Source organism: Anneissia japonica, unplaced genomic scaffold (assembly GCF_011630105.1).
Source record: "Anneissia japonica isolate Jap-2015-1 unplaced genomic scaffold, ASM1163010v1 scaffold1231_len1163931_cov198, whole genome shotgun sequence".
NCBI lineage: Eukaryota > Metazoa > Echinodermata > Crinoidea > Comatulida > Comatulidae > Anneissia > Anneissia japonica.
The window spans coordinates 892,578-916,588 of NW_022728604.1; the positions used below are offsets into that span (position 1 = coordinate 892,578).

The following is a 24,011-nucleotide window of genomic DNA, read 5'->3' on the forward strand; positions in this document are numbered from 1 at the left end:
AATTATGATATAATATAGAGATAAACTCGAAACCATCTTGCGGTAATGCTATAATTAGGCCTATATATACATTTTGAACGTTAAAGTATGTATTAATGCTTTTAAATTGCTTGTTACTGAATGAAACACGGAATGACTAATTGTTATTCCAATGAAACTTATAATTATAGTAGAAGAAGAACCTGACAAAGATTATAAAAATACAACCTCCACCAGGTCTCGAACCCGGGAACTTTCGCTAAGCGTCATACCACTAGACCACGAAGGGTTTGTGGTGAATTCAAATGCCAGTAGTGATTTATCAAGCCAATTTTAATTCAAACTTACATTTCCAAGTTTACGATGTTGGGTGCAACACAACCAACACCTATAGCCTACGCCTGTTGAAATTGAAACATACGGTATTGAGTTCTCCCATCCTGTGATTGGTTGTGGCACAGGGCGTAGCCTGAAGTAGGCGCGTGAAGTGTATACAATGAAGTTAAACAATTGACCAATCAGAGAGAAGTAGAATACCCGCATGTCCCAGAAAACACTCAATGGAGTGGGCTTAGCTGAAACTCTAATTTTTTTTTCCAAAATAAAAAACCTTTTTTGAACTTTATGGCTAGACAGGCCTTCACATTGATTTCACTGTTCTTTTTCGACAGGGCTCACCACCATGCAGTCAGATCTGTTCATCTGTACGACTCTCCTCTGGGTAAGCTGTAATATAAATTCCCGTTTCGTTTCTATTTCATTCACAATATTTAAGGTTCCGTTTTTAATTCTAAGCAATAGGGAGTTTTCGACATCGCAGCTTGTGACGTAAGAAGCCATAGTTATGTTAGCTAAGCTTTCCTGTCCTTCGGGTTAACGTCCTGAATACAATGTAATAAGTTATATGCATAATTACACATGTGTATTTAAAATTAAGGGCGGAGTCAAGCCTGTCAATTCAATTTTGAATTAGGTCTACAGTAACGTTGCGATTTTTTACACCATTATTATTTTATTACCATTATTATATTTATTACCACGAGATACACGAACTATTGAAACTCAACCCAGTGAGATGAGCGAATAATAGCAACATGAGAGACATAGCCCGACAGAAAATAAATCATTTCGATTTTCACATGACGGAAACTTGCCAGTTCTTTGAATTTCAATAGTGACTGACTATAATACAGTAGAACCTCTATTTCGGGACCATAAAATTATCCCTAATAAAGTGGATACCCTGAAAATTGGTTGGCAGTTCGTAGATATACTTTCCCTCGTTTCTTGTTGGAAAAAGTGTCCCTTTAATAGGGTATCCCCTTAAGGAGGGGTTCTCTGTAAATTTAAAATAAGCTGTAATGTATTAATATTATCAGCCTATACCTAAGCCGTCAATATGTGCTTGCTGTGTTACGGTCAACCATGTGCGTTTGCGTTGCGTCGGACAAAAGCACATTGAGCGCCACAATGGCACGAGAATTTTCTCAGTTGCAAAAACTCTGGTTTATATTTAATAAATTAACTAATAATTTCAAATGACGCCCCTGACGGTGCTACTATATCTATAACCATGGACCTATTAATAAGATTAATAGGTCCATGCTAGCCTATAACCTTACGGCTTTCTTCATAGCTGCTGACGCCTACTAATGCCTTTATAATTATCTATATCATTTGTTTCAGATGAGTGGATGGACAAGCCATACTTTGTTGAGAGTCAACAAGAAAGACTATACTCTAGTGCTGATTCAACCAGCTCATCCAGTTCAGGCGATGTCCCGTCAGTTGATTCCGATAAACACCAACACATCTCATGTGATCCATCCAAAGGTACTTATGAAAATCATCGTATATACGCATCAATATGCCGAGAACTCCCGGAAAACATTTACAAATTCCCGTATGAAAATCAGGACGCGTTCAAGGATTACTATAATCTTGGAACCACCAACTTTGAAAATATGGACGCCAATATCGTCATGAAGACAATGTACAATTCTCTCCAGATTCGACCAGATCTAGAAATTCAAACACGTGTTAATGGAAATAACCGACAATCAATTAGGGATATATTCTACGACAAACTATCGAGGAGTTCAACACGGTCATTGCTGTCAATGCCAAATAGGTACAATTCTAGAACGTCCGATGGTCACGAAGGATTTGAACTATCTTCTACTTCAAGTGACGGTAGAACAGATTACCACCATCTGGATCGCAGATGTACAACTATTGCCATTGGAAATAGAAGTCGGGGTGAGCATGATTATTCAAAACTAACGAACGTGACTGCAACATAATATAACTCTGATAAACTTTAGTTGCAGTTTGAGGAAATTGACGCACAACAGGCCCGTAACCAGTTTTGGTAATATGGAAGATCGTTTTCAATCTGAGTGAAACTTTTGGGGTCCAGGTGTACTCTCGAAAAATGTTGAGAATCATGACCGCCACCTTTTATTTCAAATGCTATTCTGGTGTGTTTGAGCTGCTTTCAAAGGAGTTACCATTTCCGTGAAAAAAACATTGAATCAATTTGATATGTGCAAACGTTGACGAATCGGCAGTAGGCTATACTATGCAATATGTTTGTAGACAAAATATGGTGCTCTTCAGATCACAAATATACTGTACATGACAGTTTTCCATCGTTAACGACAAAGTAGGCCTACGACAAATCACAGATAGGTTTTTTGGTAGAATTTATTCAACCGCATGCATCCATTAACACATAAGCATACAAAGGCGATGACTTTTGAATTGTAAAAATAAATATTAAAGCGACTGTCTTGATCAATGTTTATTGATAATCTGTCGACATTGCGTCGCGTAATCAAACACTCACCACACAAAGTGGAGCTGAATTTGTCGGTCGATTTCTGCCAATGCAATGTGTGCGTCTTAGACCTACTGTCATCCTGTAGTTTCAGTGCGGATTCAAGGGGTGGGGGAAGGATAGCCAGCCCGGGCCCCCTAAATTGTTCAACATTTGGAGAGAAAAATGGAGATAAAGAAAATTATATTCAAATTTTTAGTCTGAGAGTGCGATTTCCAGCCATCTAGAGGTGCCATTTTCACAAATTTTCTTACCTCGGCCGCCCAAACCATGGTGGGAGGGTGAGGTGGTATACATCCTCCATCTGTGAAAGTACCTCCCCGGGCCCCCTCTATTTTGAATGAATCCGTCACTTAGTTTGGCAAGTTTTTGCTGTCTTGTGGAAAAGAGACTAAAACCCTGACACTGACTACTTTTATTAACCGATGACAATTGAGTTACTATTGCATGTGGTATTCAATGTGAATGGATACAGAAAAACTCATATATAAATGCTGTATACTTTAAAAGTTGGGTTTAGGCTTAAATAATCAGTCATATGAACACTTTTGGTGAGCCTGCAAAACTTCGTAATCGCACCAGCCCATGTATAACTCTAGAATTCATCGAGACCGCGGTCGGTGACCGTTAAAATACAAAGGATTATGACGTAAGCTCTCGGGACTGCTTTTTTTTAAAGATATAAATGTTCGAATGTAAATCAACACCTCTACTGGGAAAGCACGTTTTGGGTGTTGCCTTCACATTAAGTTTTCATAAGTCATACTAAATGTGAAAGTAATGTTAGCGAAACAGAGGCCTCTAATGTGCTAAATACTAAATACTTGTAAATATTTTTTGAAACAAACCATGAATTGAATTATAGGCCTAATGAGTGAAATGCTTTAAAATGAATGGAAAGAGATATCTTTTATTCTTAACACAGTCATCATTATCACTCAGTGATTCCTTGTAGGCCTAGTTGTGAACATTTGCAGCATGGCGCGTGAGTTCAAAAAATCGAAATTAAGCCTACACCAGGTTCTGTTTTTATACCTTTTCTATAGGGCCACGGAATTAACTAAGGCAGTCGGAATATTACCGCATGACAAAAATGAGCAATAGACCTAAACCCACGCCGCGGCGATATTACACGGTTGTGGTATACCCCACACCGTACCCATGCTATAAGGAACGGGGTCATTTCCGTAGACTTAGGGAAAGGTGGAACATGTATTGGCCTCATTCCCAAATCAGCAACGTTTACTAAATCAGCTCTAAAAAGATACAGACACTGGCATGCCTGCACATCTGGAAAGTGGCCTAATTCAACCTACTGTTGTATTTGTGAATGACCTATAGGTAAGCTCGGTAAATGTACATATGTATTTATAGGAAAGGAATACACAGTGTGATTCCGTTTAGGCAGTGACAGAACCATAATTTATCGGACAGTAATCGCGAAGCCAAACCTTTCATAAAATAGATATCGTATTTCAAAATTTCTAATTTTACAGGATCATGAAAGTTCCTATACAAATGAAAACCAGTATTAAATTAATTGACATATTATTCGCAATGAAAATGAAATCTTAGAGCTTATGATATAAGCATTTGTAAATCCGCCAAATTGTTAAAAAAAATACCGTTCGTTTGATAGTGATCCGACAAAAATAAGCAATGAAAGTACTGGATTGATGATTTACGAGTTGTTTAAGTGCGAGCACACATATTTCATTTTGATATTTTAAGTGTTTGATGAATTTATCCTTTTAATTGGTGTAGATGATTTTGATATCCTTCGTTAAATCCGTGTGTTTAGAAGAACAAATATTTATATTTCTTTTTAGCATACTTTTAAATTAGTTTCTTTGGTGTTCTATTTTAATTTTGTATATTTGTGTACATACTAATTTTATCAATTAAGCCTGTTTCATGGATTAATAAATTGAATTGAATTACAAAAATGTGTGGGTGGTCAGTTAACTGTTATGTGCGATATACTAACTCGGACATTATGTGGGCATAACGGTGTCGATTGATGATTAGGCCTATAGCGAAAACCGATGTGAATATTCAGAAATGATAACCGACTAACTGGGTGATTAATTGATTGACTGACTGACTGACTAACTGACTGATTGAGTGAGTTATTGGAAAGTCTTCAGTAGGCTACTGTACTATTCGATGGAAAAACTTGAAATGATCCTTTTATAATTTTCTCTGGAAATTGATAAGTAGGAGTTTGGAACCGATCAGACTTACCAGATTTTACTACAACAGCGTCGACGACAATAACATGAACAAATATCATAAATTTCCTGATCAGTGAAATATTAATTAGGCAAATGAGCAATTAGCATATTCTTACACATACCAAATACTATAGACAAAAAAATAACACTACCCTGTTTTCTAGGCGACCGAAAATAAATAACTTCTGAGGCGTTTTGGGCGATCAATAATTTGATTTTTTTTTCTTTCGTTCGCACCCCCCCCCCCTTTTTTTTACTTTCCAAAAGCGGAACAGGAGCCGACCCAGCCTCCCTCTAAATCTGCCCCTTATAAAGCACCCATAGGAAGATACCATACTGACCTACATAATTTTTCAGCAGAACTTGACTCAAACACAATTTAAAATAAACACCAACTTGATTGTTTGGTAAAAATTACATATATTTACGAATTTCGATGGTGCCACGCTTTCTAACAAATTAACAGCCATAATATCCACAGAAAAGTTGCTATAAACACAAAATTTTAAATTATATTTATGTATAAATTAGTAATCAATTACTACTTAATATAATAAATTATAAATACAATCAAATTAGAATTGTTATAAATTATATATTCTAACAATGATAACGTTAGCTTCTACTATAACACCTTTTTGTTCACAGTGTTCCTCTAGTGCCCTCTGTTAGCCATGATTAAAAAAAACAAACTTGTATTGCCTGGTATTTGTACAAACTTGGAATGATATATACATAAACAACTATCTAAGCAAATAACACATAATTAATGAGATCGTCATAATCTATCAGTTTGAATTTGGAAATATATTTTCAAAATTCACATACATTGCACTCATTCAAATTTAGATTTCAATGCTTATAGTTTGTTGGAATAGACCTTTCCAAAGTGCCGATCACAACAGTGCCAGGAGGAATACGCGCGTATCTAATAAAAAAAAATTATATTGCCCCACAAACTCACGTGTGTTTATGCACACATTAAACACTATTTGTGGGACCTTATCAAAAGTTTATTCTCTCTAAAGCCGGTTACTCACTGCGTGCGACGGCAACGCAATGAAGAACGCACGCAAAGACGCGGACCCAACGGATCGTCTTTTTAATGAGGATCCGTTCAGATTGCCACTGGCAATCAGCAGACGGCGTTGCATTGTCTATCGCTCGCCGGAAGCAAATGTGGATTCGTCGTGCGACGGTCGTATGACCGTCGCACGACGCAGTGAGCGTCCGGCTTTTACAGTGCTGAAAATTAAACAGATATTAGTATAAGCACACCATACATTATGCTAATATACAAAAACAATATGCATTCAAACTAATTAACAAAACAATACGTGAAGAGGATTATTAATAACGTGTAGAAGCCTTGGTGGGCAGAATTTGCTATATAAAACCACAATATTATTTATTTATTTTATTTATCTGTTTTTTATACAGGGTGGACTCTTCAGTCAAACACAGATAAAATGGAGAAAATAAAACAAGTCCTAACAATTTATTAGTTCATACATCAAAATTGTAATAATGGAAGCTGTTGTTTCCATCATTATGTTAGAAAACTATGTAGAGAAATACTATGACGTGAACAGTTTCAAAACTCCGCTAAATACGAAGGTGCGTTTGGAAGCTGTTGATATACGTTGCATTAATGTCTACTATACTACCCATGGATATTATATAAGAAATATATATTACATTTATCAAAGATTTTGTTTGAGATAAGAATTAAGAGTGAAAAATACTATATAGTTTTTAAATACAAATATAATTGTCATTTGTTCTATTAACTCTTCGTTTTCATCTTTCTTTTTGATTACAGTACCAACAAGCCTGGTATCTCATCCAAATAAGAGGCTATAAAAATATCAACTTTTTTGTTTCTAATCCTTAAATATAATTTATACTGTAATTATTTTTTTAATTAAATAAATATACTGTATATTATATATCAAATTATGGCAAATCACTTCAAAATGTTAGTTTCAAAAGAAAAATAAGTTTACACTTCAACATCACAAAAATGTGGTTCTATATACAATTTTTGTCAAAATATGTAATTTAAGTAAAATTTCTCTTTCCATAATTATGATTGATTATGTTAAAATAGTGCAGTATTTTTAAATTACTGTATATGAAAACTGATCTATGAATTCAATACTAGAGACCTTTCAAACCATTGTTAAATGGATCATGCATCTATCCAATCCAATATGTAACAATAACAATGTACTGTACTGCAGAAATATGTGACAAGATGGTAAGGCACCCACCTAATGGTCAAGAGTTGGGGTTCAAATCTTGTACACTGTTCATGGGCAAGGAAATATGTTTGTCTTTTTCTACCCAGGGGTATAAATGTTTACCTGGCATAATCAGTACTTTGGAATGAAAGTGAGTATTGCAAAAATTAGCTGCATAATTAGGAATTGGAGTTTGCACATTGTATATTACTGATTCCATATTCAATAACAAGAAAAACAAAAAAATGTAATAATATCAAGGAGATATAAAGATTAAGATTATTTATTTTTTATACCTCTCTGATAAAAGCCCAGCATAACCACTACTGGCTTATTCTGGCTAACACTATATTTAAACTGGTATATTTTTTTGATTAATTTACAAAACAATATTTTAATACAGGAAGTTAAGAACAGAAACAATATCCCCCACTTACGGTAATAAGCAATCTAAACAAAATAATATTAATTGGGAAAAAAAATAGGTATCTATAATTAAAGTTTCTCTTTTAAATACAACTGTATATTTATATTTTTCTAGGATATAATTTTTCATTCTATGAATAATAATTTGCATATGTTGTTTAACACCTTAATAAAATTGCAATATTTTCAGGTCGATACAGGAATTTCGCACAGGTAGATGGGCACAGGTATGAGTCCACAGGGATGGGCAACAAGCAGGGGGATACAGGGACAAGTCCACCGGGAGAGAAGGTGTCAGAAGGACATTGCTACAAGGGTGGGTAAATGCAACTTACTGAAGTGTTGTAAATTAACTCTAGATCTCAAAATGTGCATATGTGTTGCATAATAATTAACAAATCTATGATGATATTACAAATACATTTAAAAAAAGTTTCAAAAAAAATAAAATATGTCTACTATCATGGAAATTGTATTTCATGATTATAAAAATTATTTTAATCATATCAATCCACTCTTTTTACTCCCAATTACGTGAAAATTTCAAAAACTTGTGGAATAAAATCATTTTTATAAAAATAACCCTGTTTTCAGGCTAAAAATAATCAAAGTCATCTATAATAATCCAACATAATATAAATTCTTCTCTAAAAAATATCTAAAGTTAACAGGTTTTGTAAAAAATAATAACACAATTACAATATCAAGATAATTAAATGTGTCATGTTAATTTTGACGTTGTTATATCGTCACCAGTTACTTCCATCACCTTCTGGTAGTTGTACAGTAATAACTCTTCTTGTATCGATGTCACCATTAACATGTTAAGGAATAAGCCAAAAATCTGAAATTAGAAAAAGAAACACCACACAATTGATATTAAAATCTTAAATGAAGAATTAAAACTGGATGTACCTTATTCAATTAATTGTTATTATATACTGATTCATTTAAATAAACGCCCTGGGGGGTTTATTGTTAAGAAGGGTTTTTGAAGGGGCGTTTATTCGAGGGAGGCGTTTATTCGAGGGAGGCGTTTATACTGTATATTTAGGTGTAAAATGGACATGTGTATACTCAAGTAAAGGCCCTTATTTTTACTGTAAATGTTAACTACAACACATTAATATTGTGAAAATGTGTTATTGCGTGCGATTCCAACCAGGATCGAAAATATGTAATTCTACTGGAATAGAACAGTAGTAGAATGTGTTGAGAATGCTGCTTCCATTAGATCCGTTTACATTAATTTATATATTTTTTTGGGGGGGGGGAGGGGAGGGGACGTTTATTTCAGGAAAAAATAAATGCCCTGGGGCGTATATTCTAGGGAAGAGTTTACTCCAAATGACACTGTCGTTTATTCAAAGTAAGGTGTTTATTCAAATAAATATGGTATTTACATACTTTGGTAACAATTTTAAAGTAAAGAGACATGACAGTGTGACATTTACTTGAAATAATAAAATTTAAACTAGATCATTTCCATAGAAACAACTAACTACATTATTGCAATACCATGGTTATATATAAAATGAATTACTGTACCTTCAATTGAGCAGAAAATTATGGCTAAAATGTGTCCCAAAAATGTGTTACTTTTTTTGAAGCAGAAAATTTAAAACAATCCACATATATGGTAAAAAAATATACATAATTCTATTCTATGTTGTTATGATGTTTTAATGCTTGTGAGAAAAATATGCATTAAAAATATATAAATAAAATATATGAAAGTGTACAACAAACCACTCACATAAATCCCATACTTGTGTGAATTAATTGTAATTAAAATTAGTACGTTAATCAAGTTTTTATTACTTATAATATAATTGTATTTTGTCCAATCATATACCTGTCCAGTACACAGTGTGTTAGTACAGATTTGAGTAGAACCTGGATATTATTAAATTCAGACTTTCATTTATTTTCGAACACTAACATGGGAAATAGACATAATTTTCATAGGTATGCATTTCTTAAAAGATAAGCTAATATATTAAATGAAACTCACCAGCTACATTTCTTCTGCTAGCTTCAGCAGCATTGATTATGCAACTGAAGTCTTGTTGCTGTTGTAACGTCATTATTCATACTTCAGTAACTTGGCTTATAAATTCCTAAGCATGAATAATAACGTTACAACAAAAGGACGTCACTTGCATGATCAAGGCTACTGAAACTAGTAGCCAAAAAGAACCTGGTAAGTTTAGATTAATATATTGGCTTATCTTTAGAAAAATATATGCATGTCTAAGGTATGTATATTTATATATTGTGTATATTTATTGAAGCCAGATGAAATACTTTGAGAAAAGATTGTTATTATTATTAACAAGTATTGCATATCTAGAGATTACTATGTATTTGAAGTTTATATGAAACATCTTTCCTAGTTTTCAACTACACATTATATAAATGTTTTCAAGTGTGGTACACTTAAAAATTTACCATCACTTCAAAAAATGCTATTAAAAATTCAATTCACATCAATTAAGTTATCAATTACTAAACAGAAAGACCAAAGTGATTCAATCTTCTCTAAGTTACAGTCTTTATAAAAACTCTAAAATTGATTACTAGCCAATTCACAAAGTGTACTGGAAGTTAAAATGTTATTACAGTTGTTTATTCACAATGAAAACCTTCAGATAATACTGATTATTTCTATATAGTAATTTTGGGTGATAAATAGTAAATGAGATGTATTGAAATTAATACCTCATACAAATAAGTGTAAAAAGTAACATTAGTAGAATAAATTCAAAATGCAAATGTACTAGAAGTTAACATTATTGTTCATTTGCAGTGCAAACCTTCAGAAGATACATTTTCTATATACTCATTCTAAGCTGGAATATAGTAAATATGTTTTAAAATTAGAATCTCATAAAAAAGAATTAAAACTGTATAATAAAAATAACATTAGTATAAATTGGCAAGGTCTACATTAAAGGAAATAATATGTGAAGAGGATGATGGATATGCATACCATGCTAATAAGTGTCAAATTAATTACTCTAAAATGTTGATAATGTTGTTCTATATTTCATAGAACAATGTTCATTTCATTTGCTTTACATACAATTACTAACAGTAGTTAAAGTATCTTCCTTTTAAGGGCTATGGTTAGACCCTGTGATGTTGACATGAATGACTTTGAAATGAAATTGATCTGTACTGAATTAAATACTTGTTAAAAATAATCGGCAGGGAAATATAGAGGATGCGGGCTGGAATATCTCCAGGGAATTAAGGAAAGTTGCACTCTGTATATGATTAATTCTGTGTTCAAGAAATATTTCTTCTCAAATGTGTGCTAGGTAAACCATATACTTTAAAAAAAACACAAATATCAATCATCCACTCATCGGCCAGTGTAGTATCTTTGGATAATTAATACTTAAGTTGTCTAGCCTGTGCTAATTGTAGAAACAAAAGTTTAAATACTTTATGAATGGCTAATTTTAGAGGCTCATGAAAGCATCTAGTCGTCTGTCGTAGATTAGCGGATTAATCAATTTTAAGGGTATATTTTAAGGTTTTCAACATGGTAATTTTAAATTTTGCCCAAAAGGAAATTAATTGTACTTTTTCATAAATCCTCTGGAAGTTCATTGACTTCTAATTTAATTTCAGCTGGCCAAAAATAAATGGATTTATTTTTGGCCAGCTGCAAATCCTATAAGAAACATATTAAAAAATAAACTTTAGTATTTAAATCTAAGAAATGGCACTGAGAGATTTAATTTTGTTATTTCAAAGCAACATATTTTTTTGTCCACTCATTAAAAAATATATGAAAATACCAAATCCTGGATAAATTTATCATGACAAAATAAATTACAATGACCCAAATAACAACTTACCAAAAGAAGGTTTTGAAGTTCATATTGGGGGCACTGTGTGAAAATTTAGCAGTTTAATCATGGCGGTATAAAATACCTCCAATGTTTTAACAGATATATACGACACACAAATGGTAAATATTTTAAGAAAGAGATACAGTAGATACAAAGTGGACATTAGCATGGTCAATGTATACATGTATGTACACACCTAGTATATACGTTATACTGTAGAAACATAACAGTGACATGCTTATTAAAAAAAATCTATTTTTATAACTATATGGAAATATAGTAAAATAACACATTCTATTTAAAACATAATTTTTTTCTCTGACAACTATTATCATAGAATGTATATTAGAGTGTGTGTGTGTGATATGGCTAATAATATGAAGATGTCATTCATTTTTATTAAATACAAACAATAACAGATTTCTGTTACTGTAACATTGTTTTCATGGCTCTGAAGACACAGAGACCTCCTCCACAGGAAATCTGAAAATCACCTAAAAATGTCCACACCGCTATTCCTGGTTTTAAAATGTAATGACAGTTAATAACTGGTTAAAATAATCTAAGTTAAAGATCAATTTGTTAGAATTTAATTTTTATAAAGTAAATTAAAAGCCAAAAAAGAATTGAAGTGAATTAAAAGCCAAAAAGGAATTGAAGTGTATGATATTGTTTTCACTAGAGCTGAGATTTGCTAGTCCCTCTGTCCTTTACCAACTACGCAATTCTAATTTTGTCTGCTGTATTCTGTTTATTAACAATATATCTATAATGACAAGTGAATAGAAATGCAAAATAAACCATTAATGGATGTAAATAGTAAATGAGAAATAATAAAAAAGAATTAGTTGATGAGTTTAGATAAAAAAGAAGTATTATTCAGCTGTTGAAGAAAGTTATTAATGTCAGTCATTCCAAAATGCATAGAAAAATCTTGAAGGGTTCTCCTATAGAGTGCAATACAAAGTAATGTTATTAGTGCGTGCTAGATTTTTGCACAGTAAGAACAGCAATAGGACCCAGCATCAGTCAATGTTTACCGCAGTACATTTTGAGGGGAGGGAAGGGAGAGAGTTTGGGAAGGGGCTGCACATTACAATGAACTATACTACATCTACACTCAGATTGCCTTAATAAGTATATTGCAAACAGCATTGCGATTATAAATAAGTTAGCAATGTTTCATTAGCTGCTGAATGTGTGAATTCCGAATTCAAATCTAGAATATAAAAGGGGTGGGGCACCAGTGCCTATGTTATTATGGAAAAAAGTACCTGGTGCAAATGAGAGAAGTGGCCATGTCCTCATACCATTAGATTTTGTTTGCCAGACACAACATACTATGTTTAATCACACTTTGTTCAAAAGTTTATGCATATCTGATTAAACAAATTGTGTATATATGGACAGATAATAATCATACAAAGTTTAAACCGGATTAACTGTTTTTGAGTCTGACAGTGATAGATAACATATCACAGCCTATGCATGTCTCATAAGAATATAGGGATGCATTCAGGAATGAAATGATTCAAAATGCACTGCGGTAATGTTTGGGTACACTTGGGTACCTATGTGTAGTGTGCTGCGTGCAAGTTGCACGTGCGCTGCACGTGAGGTGTTGCAGGCATTTTACCATGAACTTACGCACATGAGAAAGAAATGAGTGATTCTGAATTTTATTTGTCTGTTGAATCTGCGTCGTCTGCCGCAACATACGCATTCTCATTCTCCTCTTTTATTTGTTGGATGAACCCAAAGGTCATCCAGATTCCGGCAATCTGTGGAGATTGAAGGTTAAAGGTCGAAGTGCACTGACATAATGTGATGGTGAAGGATGACTGAATTCAAGAGATTGCAGAATGAGATTCGCTGGCGGTATTGAGAGGTTGATAGAGACATGTTGGTTGCAGTAAATAGCCAATTTATTGTTCAATTTATTGGCATGTATGGGTAACAGCCTAAAAACGTAATCCTGTAAATTCTGTGACTGGAAATTTCAAAAACAGGTAGTCACTTCTCTTTGAAGAATTGTACATAAAATTGGTAAATTGTGGGACAGTAGAAAAAATAAGAAAGTAATATAATATGGCCATCATATGAATAAGATTTTCTTATGTATCATATTGTGTGTATACTATCTCCAATTGGTATTTATTTAGAAAAATCGAAACTGCATAAATGATCTGCAGCCACTACTTGAGTTCTAACACAGTAAAAACATTACATTAAAAGTTATATAAGATACTATTTCACCAATGACCAGTTTAACCACCACCAAGAAGAATTTTGAATGGTTGAGGTTAGTTCGTAGGTTTGTGCATACAAACAGCATCATGTGATTGAGAGTTTTAAGTGACTTTGGAACAAAATCTGCATTGTGCATACTTTCATTGTTGTTTTTTTTTTTTAAGCTTTGGTGTTGAAAGTGTTATGAGCACTGAATGGTAGACACCAGTGACTATAGAAGTCTCCACTATTATCATATTTATTATACAGATTCTCCTTGACAGATCTTCATACTAAAAGAAATCTTTGTGACTTATGGATATTTAAAATACTGGCAACACCGCAGTAACTCAATAAAAGCATCACTTGAGAATCAGGCCTGTAACCAGGAGGATTCCTATGAATGTTTTTTTTTTTTTTTTTTGGGGGGGAGAGGAGAAGTAAGCGGCCTTGTGGGGTTCAGTAATCTGGGTGGAGGGTGGGGGTTACGTGGTCTTGTAGGTTTCAAGGTAAAATACCCTTTGGAGGTCAGGAAGCAAAGGCCTTTCGAGCTGAAGAATTCTGTCATGTAAATGATGAATATGATTAACTTTTTGATGCCTCAATGTGAGACAGGTTCTGTTTCATCAGATGGAGATTCACTCAAACAGAGAGGTTCATCGAAAAGGGGTTTGGCCTAATCATAGAAATAACCATGGCTACAGGCCTGAGAATAAATACAATATTTCATAACATGGGATCTCATTCAGGGAGACAAATTAAATTTATATCCTCTACTATCAAGGATTACATTCACAAGGTCACATGCAAAAAAATAACCTTAGTATAACTTATCAGCAAATTCCTTCATTCACAAATTTTCAGCCAAAATGCGATTGAGTTGAGCATACCTGTGGTAGAGCAAAGCCTAGAATAATTCCAGCAATAAGTGCGAGGTTGTCCTCCGCCCACGCGGAGAAAGCATCTACACAACCTCTGATGTATATCTTGCCTTGTAATTGCAGACGATTAGTAATACCTTTACGAACTTCATCTCCACACTGTGTGTTTGGAATCATCTCATCCTACAAATAGAATACAAAAATACGTAAAATATTACAATATTATTATTAAATAATATAGACAAATAAATTAATGCTGCAGTTGGAAGGGATTGAAGCTCACGGTAGGCTTATTGGCTCAAAATTTTCAATGGTAATAATTTACTATGTCCCTCGGTAAAACAATTTACACTAACTAACTCGTCCCTTGGATTTGACATTAGCTTTTGGTATATTAATGTCTCTGTAAACAAAAAAGTAATCTAAAATAAATATATATAATATAATCAGACTGTATAAAAAAAAACAATCATGAATTTACTATTGTATTGTCTATGCAATAGTTGCATTCATTAATTGCATTATTTAACTGAGCAAATAACCAATTAATTAGGAAAAAATTAAGTGGTTGATGTATACTATACCTTAGTGGAGACACAACAGGTGTATGGCACGCCACAGGAACTGGCTACACCCGTGTTGCACATAAAATAAATGTTATTCTCCCAGTCATCATAGTCATGACCTCCACAGCACTCAAACTAAAGGACATTAGCAATACAATAATCAATCAATCAATCAATTTCTTTTTACAACATATACAGTACACAATACAAAAAAAAAGAAGACCATTCATAAACAGAATTGATTTGATGAGAAGTAAAATATATTATATCATTGATACACAGAAGACATACAAAATCTAAGAAAACACTGATAGACCTTTCTGACAGGCTCCATTCCTTGGATAATTTTGCTAAGGATAGGACAGGTGGGAGTATTTTTCCGAAGACTTGTTTACAGTCGAGTCTTTCTGATGGTGAATTGGGAAGTACACCAGGAGACCCTTCTATTGTAGAAGTGGTTGGCGCATCGGTTGTGGCTTGGACTCCCAACCTTGAGGTCGGGGGTTCAAAAACTCTCCCTGTGCGCGTCGCTTGTGCAAGGCACTTTATCTACGGTTGTCTCTCTCCACCCAGGAGTACAAGTGGGTACCTGGTAGGTTCGAACACAGCCTGCGCTGAATACAGCTGCAACATTATGGAATTCCCCCATGGGGCTTGAGTGTGTGTTCCATATGTGCTTGATCCAGTAATCCGGGAGTAATAATGTAAGCGCATAGAGGTCCCTACAATATGCGCTATATAAGTCGACAATTATTATTATTATTATTCCAAGAGTGTACAGTACTGCATTTTTTAACTTGCACATGGGCAGTAACGCAGCATCTGACCAATGGCTTAGACGTTTCACCCTAAAGACGGCTATCACAACTTTTGCATTTCAGCTCAGCTGAAATACAAGGAGAGCAAAAATGAGAAATGAACCGAGGACTTTTGCATTTCAGCTCAGCTGAAATACAAGGAGAGCAGAATTGAGAAATGAACCGGGGACCAAGAGATCTCCACAGTTCAGCGCATGCACAGTGGCTACCACCAGTTTAGCCAACTGGACTAAGCTGCTCTCATTAAAGATACAGAATGTGCAAATAATAACTTACATTTTGCTGCATGGCATCAACTGCAAATTGTATATCTGGATCATTGTAGTAATTTCTGATGGAATGTTGAAGGCCATTCTTTACAAGATTCTCAGTCTGCGAACATTTAAAATAAAACAACATATTATATGAGATTTTTATTATTTCCATCATAACATACCGTAATTGCAATAGCAATAACAATACCACAATCACAACTAATAAGAAACAATAACTACAATTAGCAATATAACAACTATATATTAACAACATAAAAACAACTATATCCCAAAATAATAGTACAAAAGTTCATTCATCCAACACCATAACAAAAATATAACAACAATTTAACATTATAACAAACATTAAAACTAATGGTCCTGACAATATATTATTTGTATAAACTCAGTCATATTTAAAAGTAGACTGTACTGACAATAAGCTTGTGGTTAAAAAACAGTTTGTTACAGTAGTCTTTGTATTGTTCACCCTGTCTTTGTTACTGCTGTAGTATAATAACAGCCAATGTACTTAACATACCTGACCCTTGAAAGCTAATGCTAAAATAGCACCAATCAACTGTAAAGTGAACACAACAGCCAGTGTGATACCAAACTGCAATGAAAACAGACACAAAGTGATGTCAGTATATATTCTATATTCTATTTGAGAAATCAGTCTTCAAAGTTAATGATTTCAGCCATTTCTCAGGCAAATCATTAAAAATTTTGTTTGAAAATTAAAAATGGGAAAATTACCGGAAGCATGATGTATAGCTATATAAAGCATAGTTTAATAAAATAGATTTAAAAACATGTTGGCATTCTAGGATGTTTTGGTCATTATCTCTGAAACATGATTTGCAACGAGTGACTGGTTTGGCTTGTCTTTGCCACATTTATAAAACAAATATATCTTCAGCTTTAAAACACTTTAAAACATTTGAATAGTTTAAGCCCGGGGGAGGCGGTTTGGTGCAGCGATTTCCATTCAGGTTGTGAACCTCATTGTCGAGGGTTCGAACCACACGCCGACCATTCTCGGCCGGCTATGCTTAGCTACCCCAGCTTGCACTGTTGACGGGCTGTGAAGTGGCTTTCGCTATGTTTCAGCCCTAGGTGCAAGTATTTCATGGCTTATAAATTAAATAAGAAATAAATATTGTGGCCACCTTTCATCAACATTGATGGTAACATCAGGCTTGACATAAAAAAAAAGCCCTTTAGATGTATAAGAAATAAGAATTTGACATAAAAAAAAAGCCCTTTAGATATGTATAAGAATTTCACATTACAATTCTGATACATTGATTTCAAAGCTTTGTTACGATTATCTTATAATCAATATTGTTGTCTGGGCAACTAGGATTACTTTCAGTATTTGTCAAGTATAGTTATGTTTGCTTTTCTATTTATACCACATAAATATAAATATCACAAACCAAACAAGAAATTTAGTAATTTATAATGCTAGCTTACTGAAGTCAACAATATAATCAGTTTGAGTCAATATGAGATTAAGTTTAAGTAATATATATAGTAAGCCTAATCAATATAATAATAAATATATTAATAATTAAGTACTAAATACTGCACATGTACAGTAGTCACTGAGCACTTAACCCACTAATAAGATACGGACAGAAAACCAAACAGGATCTACAAAATATTAACCGTTGAAGTAGAACCACGCAACCCACTTAAGCACTGAACCCCAAACACTCCACTGCACCATTTATCAGTATTTTAAGGTATAAAAGAAATCTATCTCAAAGCTCGAAACGCGTCTCTCATGATGGCAGAGTAATCAAATTAACAAATTGCAAGCCCTCATAATAAACATATAAATCTTGTGCCAGCCAAACATTACTGGTCAGCATAGGCTTAGCCAGCGAGCCGTCCGGCTGTCTTTTGGACGGCCTACAATTATTTAGGACGGCCACTTTTACCGTGATGGCTTGGCCAAATCAGCTCGGCCAGACTAATTGGGCCTGGTCTACTTTCAGCAAATTCTTTATATTCTTCAAATCTATCGAATGTTACATTCTTATTAATAGGTCCATGATTAAACTAAAGCTAAATCATATTTATGTTTGATAAAAATAACATTTATTTATTGAATGTACATTGTTTTCGTACCAATATTCGGTGGGGATTCCCAAAGATGGGCGTGGCACTGAGCCAATTTGGATGGCCTATTTTGTTTTTCTGGCTAAACCCCTGCTGGTTGGTGGTCTTAAATTGCGGGCAAACTATTTGATATTTGGCTTTTATGCTACCGGACATCCTCTAATTAAAGACCCCTCCAATGAAATACCCCCTCCAATTAAAGACCACTTTTCTGTGGCCCGAAATTAACAAATGTCATTTATTCTTATTACACTAATTAGAGACAAAAGCAGCTAAGGATCAAGAAAAACCATTTATTTATATAATTTCAGCAAATTTCTTTTACTACCATTTTTTCCCTTTTAAGCACATAAGGATTTGGTTTATATTTGAAGTGCCACTAAATAACATTACATTAAATGTAGATTTTAAAAATACGTATTCATAAAAGCAACAGACAAAAACAGTCTTAAGGTATACCATTTAATGGTAGAGAGGCTCCCAACAATAGAAAGTGTAATACATGTTTTGGAAATGAAAGGTACTAAAAGCATTCAACCATGAACAAACCAAGGATGGTACTGTATTAGAGGCAAGATCATACACTGAAGATTTCACAATAATATTGAATGCAGGCCTGATTCCACTTTGATGAACAGGTATATAAAATATAAGGTTTTCAAAAAACATATTGTTACATGCAAAATTTTTAACATATTAATGGGGTATTTTGTCAAAGTTTATTTGTACTAGGATGTTATGAGACTATCCAAATATTAGGGGATATGCGATACTTCAATGTAAATATAGTTGCCAGTAAAAGTTTAATAAAATTAATAGTAAAATATACAGGTTTCAAAAGAATTTAAACTTACAATGCGCAACAATGTGATGTTTTCCCGTAATGTTCCTAAACAGCCGATGAAGCCAAGTACAAACATGAATGATCCGACGAAAATCATGAAGATGGTGGGGGTTACCATAACATCAACGACTGCTATATAATCTTTCTTTTCAACCTCTGCATAGATTCCAATACCCAAAATAACTCCACCAATTAACTATTAAAAAAAAAAAAAACCATTTGAATATAATTATTAATTATTCATTGGTTTTGCAGTTGTTAACATCAAAATTAATATGTACAAAAATAAGTACAGTAGAACCCCTCCTTTGGGACACCCTATTAAAGACACCATACTAGGGCCAACAATTATTCAGAGGACACACCCCATTAAGGGGATGTTTTTTTTTTGGTTTTGAAGGTGTCCCTTAATAGGGACTGTATATGCCCAAATTTATACTCCTTCTCAAGGGTATTTTATGTGACCAGATTTGCACATTTAGACTGGTTGCTCAGAGCCTTACACCTTACACAGACATCCACATAAATATAGGATTAGAAGGTTACTCTCGTAAAACGTGATATGCAGTTAACACTCTGTAATAGTTTATTTTCTACCTCACCAATTTCTATATCACCAAACTTTCTATATTCAATGCATGCAAAATCTGTCTCTCATGTCTACAAAAACTCTCAAACAATTATGAATAAATCAATTAATAAAATTGAATTATTGAATTGAGTTGAATAATTTAATTAATTTAATAATTAAATAATTGAATTGCTCGTATTGCAGGATCACATGGTACATCAATGTTCAATAGTTTTAGTAATAGGAATTGGGGGTTTTCCTTTTGATGTTATATAATTACCAGAAATTAATGTTATACTTTTAATTAATTATTAATCAGGCGATGTTATACTCACCCAGAAGCCCACATCATATATAAATAGAATAATCCTTAAGATACGATGGCCACAGGTTGGTTTTGGAAGACCTTTTAGGGAGGGCATGGTGGTTACTGCAGTGCTAGTACTAGGATCACGTCAGCCAATGGCCACTTTACATGAACTGGAAGTGGTAAAAGTACTCTTTCGATCTGTAATCAGTTATGTCTCCTGAGCTCTGCAGTATGAGAAAATAAACACAGGTAGAGTAAGCATCAAACACTGTAGGCTCAACACTTTGGCTGCCAGCGACGTGTATACTCATCCCACAGGGTGTTGTTGAGGGCGCTAGGGACGACTATACTTATCAAAACCGGGGTAACATTTTACCGTTTTTTACCTATTGTTATACATTGTAGAACAACAGACTCAACAACTGATGACAGTTCGGGGAAGATACACCTAGACAATAACATATAATTAATGTATGTACTGTATGTTTGCCGTGTTATGTTGGCGGCTGTACAAAAGGTTGCATAAGTGGGGGTGCCCTCGTAACATATACCAACCCATGCAAAAAGTGGATGAGGAAACTCAACACTTGGCAGAGGCAATGTCAACATCATTCCAGGGTTGTGATTTCATTGCACTACTCTTTAAATTACTGCCTTAATTTTATTTCTCACATCCAATTAGATAACACATAGATTAGAAAATCAACTCCGGTCACAGGGCCTGTTTCTGCTAAGCAAAAAAACATGTGTTTTTAAACGGTTATTAAAAAACATGTGTTTTTTCACCAGTAGAAACGGGCCAAAAAACAAAAACACGGTTAGGAATGCGTTCTAAAAATGTGTGTTTTTACAAGCATTCGTTATAGGGTTCGCGTTGAGAATACCGTGTTAGTCATTACCTGTCGGTGACCCAAATTGACCTCTTCGTTTGTTTGATCACATGCCCGCGGGAAATTCTGGGCGAATAAAAAAATTAAACCAATAGGATGACATGCTTGAAGATCATACCATACTCTTTTCATACTTTCGTGGTGTGTTGTTTACTTTTTTTGCAGCATGCGCTGTAGCTCAAAAGAAGTAATGTCAGCTTCAACTTCCTTTGGTCACCGTCATTTAAGATCCAAGCCTAGCCCACCATAGGCCCTACTGACATTCATAAATTGGAATGTAAGCACTAGACCGTTACAGTACACCTCAAATCAAAGTAACATTCCCTTTATATGGAGCAAGCCTACAGAGCAAGCCTACAGAGCCTAAACACAGACCGGGTTCAAAGAATAGGCCGAGGCTTGCTATGATCCCCCTGAGACTGAGAGTCTCTTCTAGGCCTCTAGGCCCTAGACTGCTGCTGTCTGTCAATGAAGTTGGCATACACCATCACTAAAACGTTTATCTTGATTAATTTTGAAATATTCTTACCGTTGTATTCTGCTTACATATTAAATATTAATATACATTGAAGTAGTACCTCTAATATTATTTCACAAGGTGCTTCGGGGTGCCGTTCTTAGCCTTAGGGCATGCACTGAAAGTCAGCAAACTTGTTTACATAGGGCGCGGTAACTATATCAGTCTGCTCTGCTGTCGTCGCTGCGCTCTTTGCGGTAATAACATGACCTTGATTAGTTACGTCATAATATTCAAGCACTCCTATTAATATTCATGAGTTCAAGTTCAATTTATTTAGTAATACTAAAAAACATAAATTTCGTTTTGCTAGTACTTGTACAAGAAACAAAAGTACACAGCATAAAATACAAATATATGTCTGATTAAAATAGATATAACTCTATTATCTTAATGTTACGATTCCGATTCGTTAGGCCTTATATGTATATAAGGAGATCCTGGTGCACGCCGACATTCTGATGTACTAATCTGAATCGGACGAGACAGGAAATGATAACTGACCTATAAACAATAGCTAACTGGGGTGTCGAAAACGGCACTTGATATTTTTTAATATTCAAATTTTTAATTGAAATAAAAATTAGAATGAAAAATATATAGGGCCTAACGTATGTTCTTCACTAATTAACAGATGCATAATGAATCATAAAACATTCCTATTCCTACTGTTCCCAAACTTCACTTGAACAATAAAATTCCATTTGAATTGCTTTGTGAAATTCTGTTTTTAATTGAAAATTAGAAACGATATTATAGTGTGTTTTTTTTTTGTGGTTTTTTTTTTTTTCTTTTTTTTTTTCTTTTTTTCTTTTTTTGCTAAAAGACAAACTGCCCTCTTGAGAAGCCCTAGAAACACTCGGCTGATTGATTAATAGTTGATTGATTAATAGATCTTTACTCTACTGCCTCTATTATACTGCCCCCATCGGGAGCTTTCGAAAACTTTTTAAAATAACGTATCATCATCCTTGTAGCAGTTATTCTACTCTGGAAGCCTTTGGAATACTTTGCAGATGATGTACCTTTAATTCTTGTTCATGTTCTGTTTATTGCTCTAAGACCTCCTAGCAATAGACTTGCAGAAACAAAAGTCAGTATTACAGTACTGTATACAACAAAACCGCATTTAATTCTCTTTTCATGTATTGATATATTGCTCCAAGGTTGAAGGTGTTGCTGGCTTGTACAAACATTTCCTGAGTTGCAGAAAGACGGTGTTGGATAACAACAAAGTATAAAAGCCATTTTTTTCTTCCGTATCTAAAATAGCATTTTTTTTATTGAGTAAATTCTTACCTGTCTTAAAATGCAAAATTGTCCGATAGGAAATGGGATGATGAACGTAACCAACGCACTCCCTAGATACGGGCTTGTTCTATCATATTATTAAATATGAGATTTTCACTTTGGTTACTTTCTATGAATGACCGCAAACTGATTGTCCTTGACTTTATGGTAGAAAATGGATCATTGGGGATCTGAGGGGGTCAGAGGTCCTAGGAAAAAAAATAATTAAAAAAACAAATAATAAATAAAATTAAGAAAAATAAAATTTCTACACCTACCTTTTTCAAGACCCGTGAGCTGATTTTTTTTTTCTTTTCTTTTTAGAAGTTGAAATTAGAAGTCGGGAAAGCTCATTTCCTGCCATCTGGAATCAAAATTTTCCCCCGATCCCCTTTTCTTATTTGGGGTTCATCGATTCATAGAAAAAAAGATGCACCTATTCAATTACGGTAGGCCTATACACACAATAATAGGCATATTTACTGTAATAAGAATGAGAAAACAATTACCTGACCGTTTTCAAGAGGAGTAAACCTTGAAATCTGAAGAACATTAAAACGTCATTAAAAGACACTTCAGAATTCGGGAAAGCTCATTTCCCGCCAGCTACCGTAGGAATCAAATCTTCTCCCAAGTAGAACCCCGCCTCCCCCCCCCCCTTGCTCTTCGGGGTCTATCGATTCATTGAATCGTTTTCAAGAGGGGGAAAACTTAAACTTTTAATGACTTGAAAGTCATTAAAAGACACCTCAGAAGTCGGGTTAGCTCATTTCCGGCCATCTATGGAATCAAATTTGTCCCCACCCCACGTTCTATATGGGGCTCATCGATTCATAGAAAAAAGAATAGGCTTACGTATATGCAAATACTCATTTTTTATGTATATATATTTTTATAATATATACACACATAGGCCTATTTACTATAATAAAAATGAGAAAGTTTACCTGCCCGTTTTCGAGAGTGGGAAAACCTTGAATTTTGAAGAACTCAAAAGTCATTAAGGGGTTATCCATTATTTTCATCATTTTCACGAGAGTACAATACATACTCTTTTTGCTAACCCCTCTCTTCCCACCCCCCGTGAAAGAGTTCATGTTAAAATGATGATTTTCTTTATATATATA

The 24,011-nt window shown here is 34.1% G+C and overlaps 2 protein-coding genes across 5 annotated transcripts in view; one reads left to right on the forward strand and one right to left on the reverse strand.

Moving 5' to 3' along the window:
• LOC117114393 overlaps nucleotides 1-4,719 on the forward strand; it is a 12,255-nt gene extending 7,536 nt beyond the window's left edge. The window contains exons 4-6 of the mRNA XM_033258050.1: nucleotides 171-267; nucleotides 651-700; nucleotides 1,666-4,719. Of these exons, the coding sequence (XP_033113941.1) occupies nucleotides 171-267; nucleotides 651-700; nucleotides 1,666-2,282 (764 nt within the window). The 3' untranslated portion in view covers nucleotides 2,283-4,719. The remainder of the gene's footprint in view (nucleotides 1-170; nucleotides 268-650; nucleotides 701-1,665) is intronic.
• Nucleotides 4,720-5,114: 395 nt separating this feature from the next.
• LOC117114355 (tetraspanin-15-like) lies at nucleotides 5,115-21,781 on the reverse strand. 4 transcript variants are annotated; one of them, XM_033258001.1, is made up of 9 exons: nucleotides 21,607-21,775; nucleotides 20,213-20,411; nucleotides 19,317-19,502; nucleotides 16,874-16,948; nucleotides 16,355-16,450; nucleotides 15,279-15,395; nucleotides 14,704-14,877; nucleotides 13,232-13,365; nucleotides 5,115-8,565 (listed from the first exon to the last, which is right to left on the reverse strand). In XM_033258001.1, the coding sequence occupies exons 2-8, from the start codon at nucleotides 20,297-20,299 to the stop codon at nucleotides 13,264-13,266; spliced, it is 837 nt and encodes a 278-aa protein (XP_033113892.1). In that variant the 5' UTR covers nucleotides 20,300-20,411; nucleotides 21,607-21,775; the 3' UTR covers nucleotides 5,115-8,565; nucleotides 13,232-13,263. The 4 variants fall into 4 exon arrangements, with proteins under 4 accessions (XP_033113892.1, XP_033113890.1, XP_033113889.1 ...); XM_033258000.1 differs by having other exon boundaries at nucleotides 8,432-8,565; nucleotides 13,236-13,365; XM_033257999.1 differs by lacking the exon at nucleotides 13,232-13,365 and having other exon boundaries at nucleotides 21,656-21,781.
• Between the last annotated feature and the right edge of the window lie 2,230 nt (nucleotides 21,782-24,011).

Bases quoted from the DNA above. Each gene is read 5' to 3' on its own strand.
- LOC117114355 (XM_033257999.1), bottom strand. From the start codon at position 20,299: ATGCCCTCCCTAAAAGGTCTTCCAAAACCAACCTGTGGCCATCGTATC. The intron at 16,949-19,316 runs GTAAGTTTAAAT...TTTTCATTGCAG, and splicing joins ACATCACATTGTTGCGCATT to TTTGGTATCACACTGGCTGT. The intron at 15,396-16,354 runs GTAAGTTATTAT...AATGTCCTTTAG, and splicing joins TTGATGCCATGCAGCAAAAT to TTTGAGTGCTGTGGAGGTCA.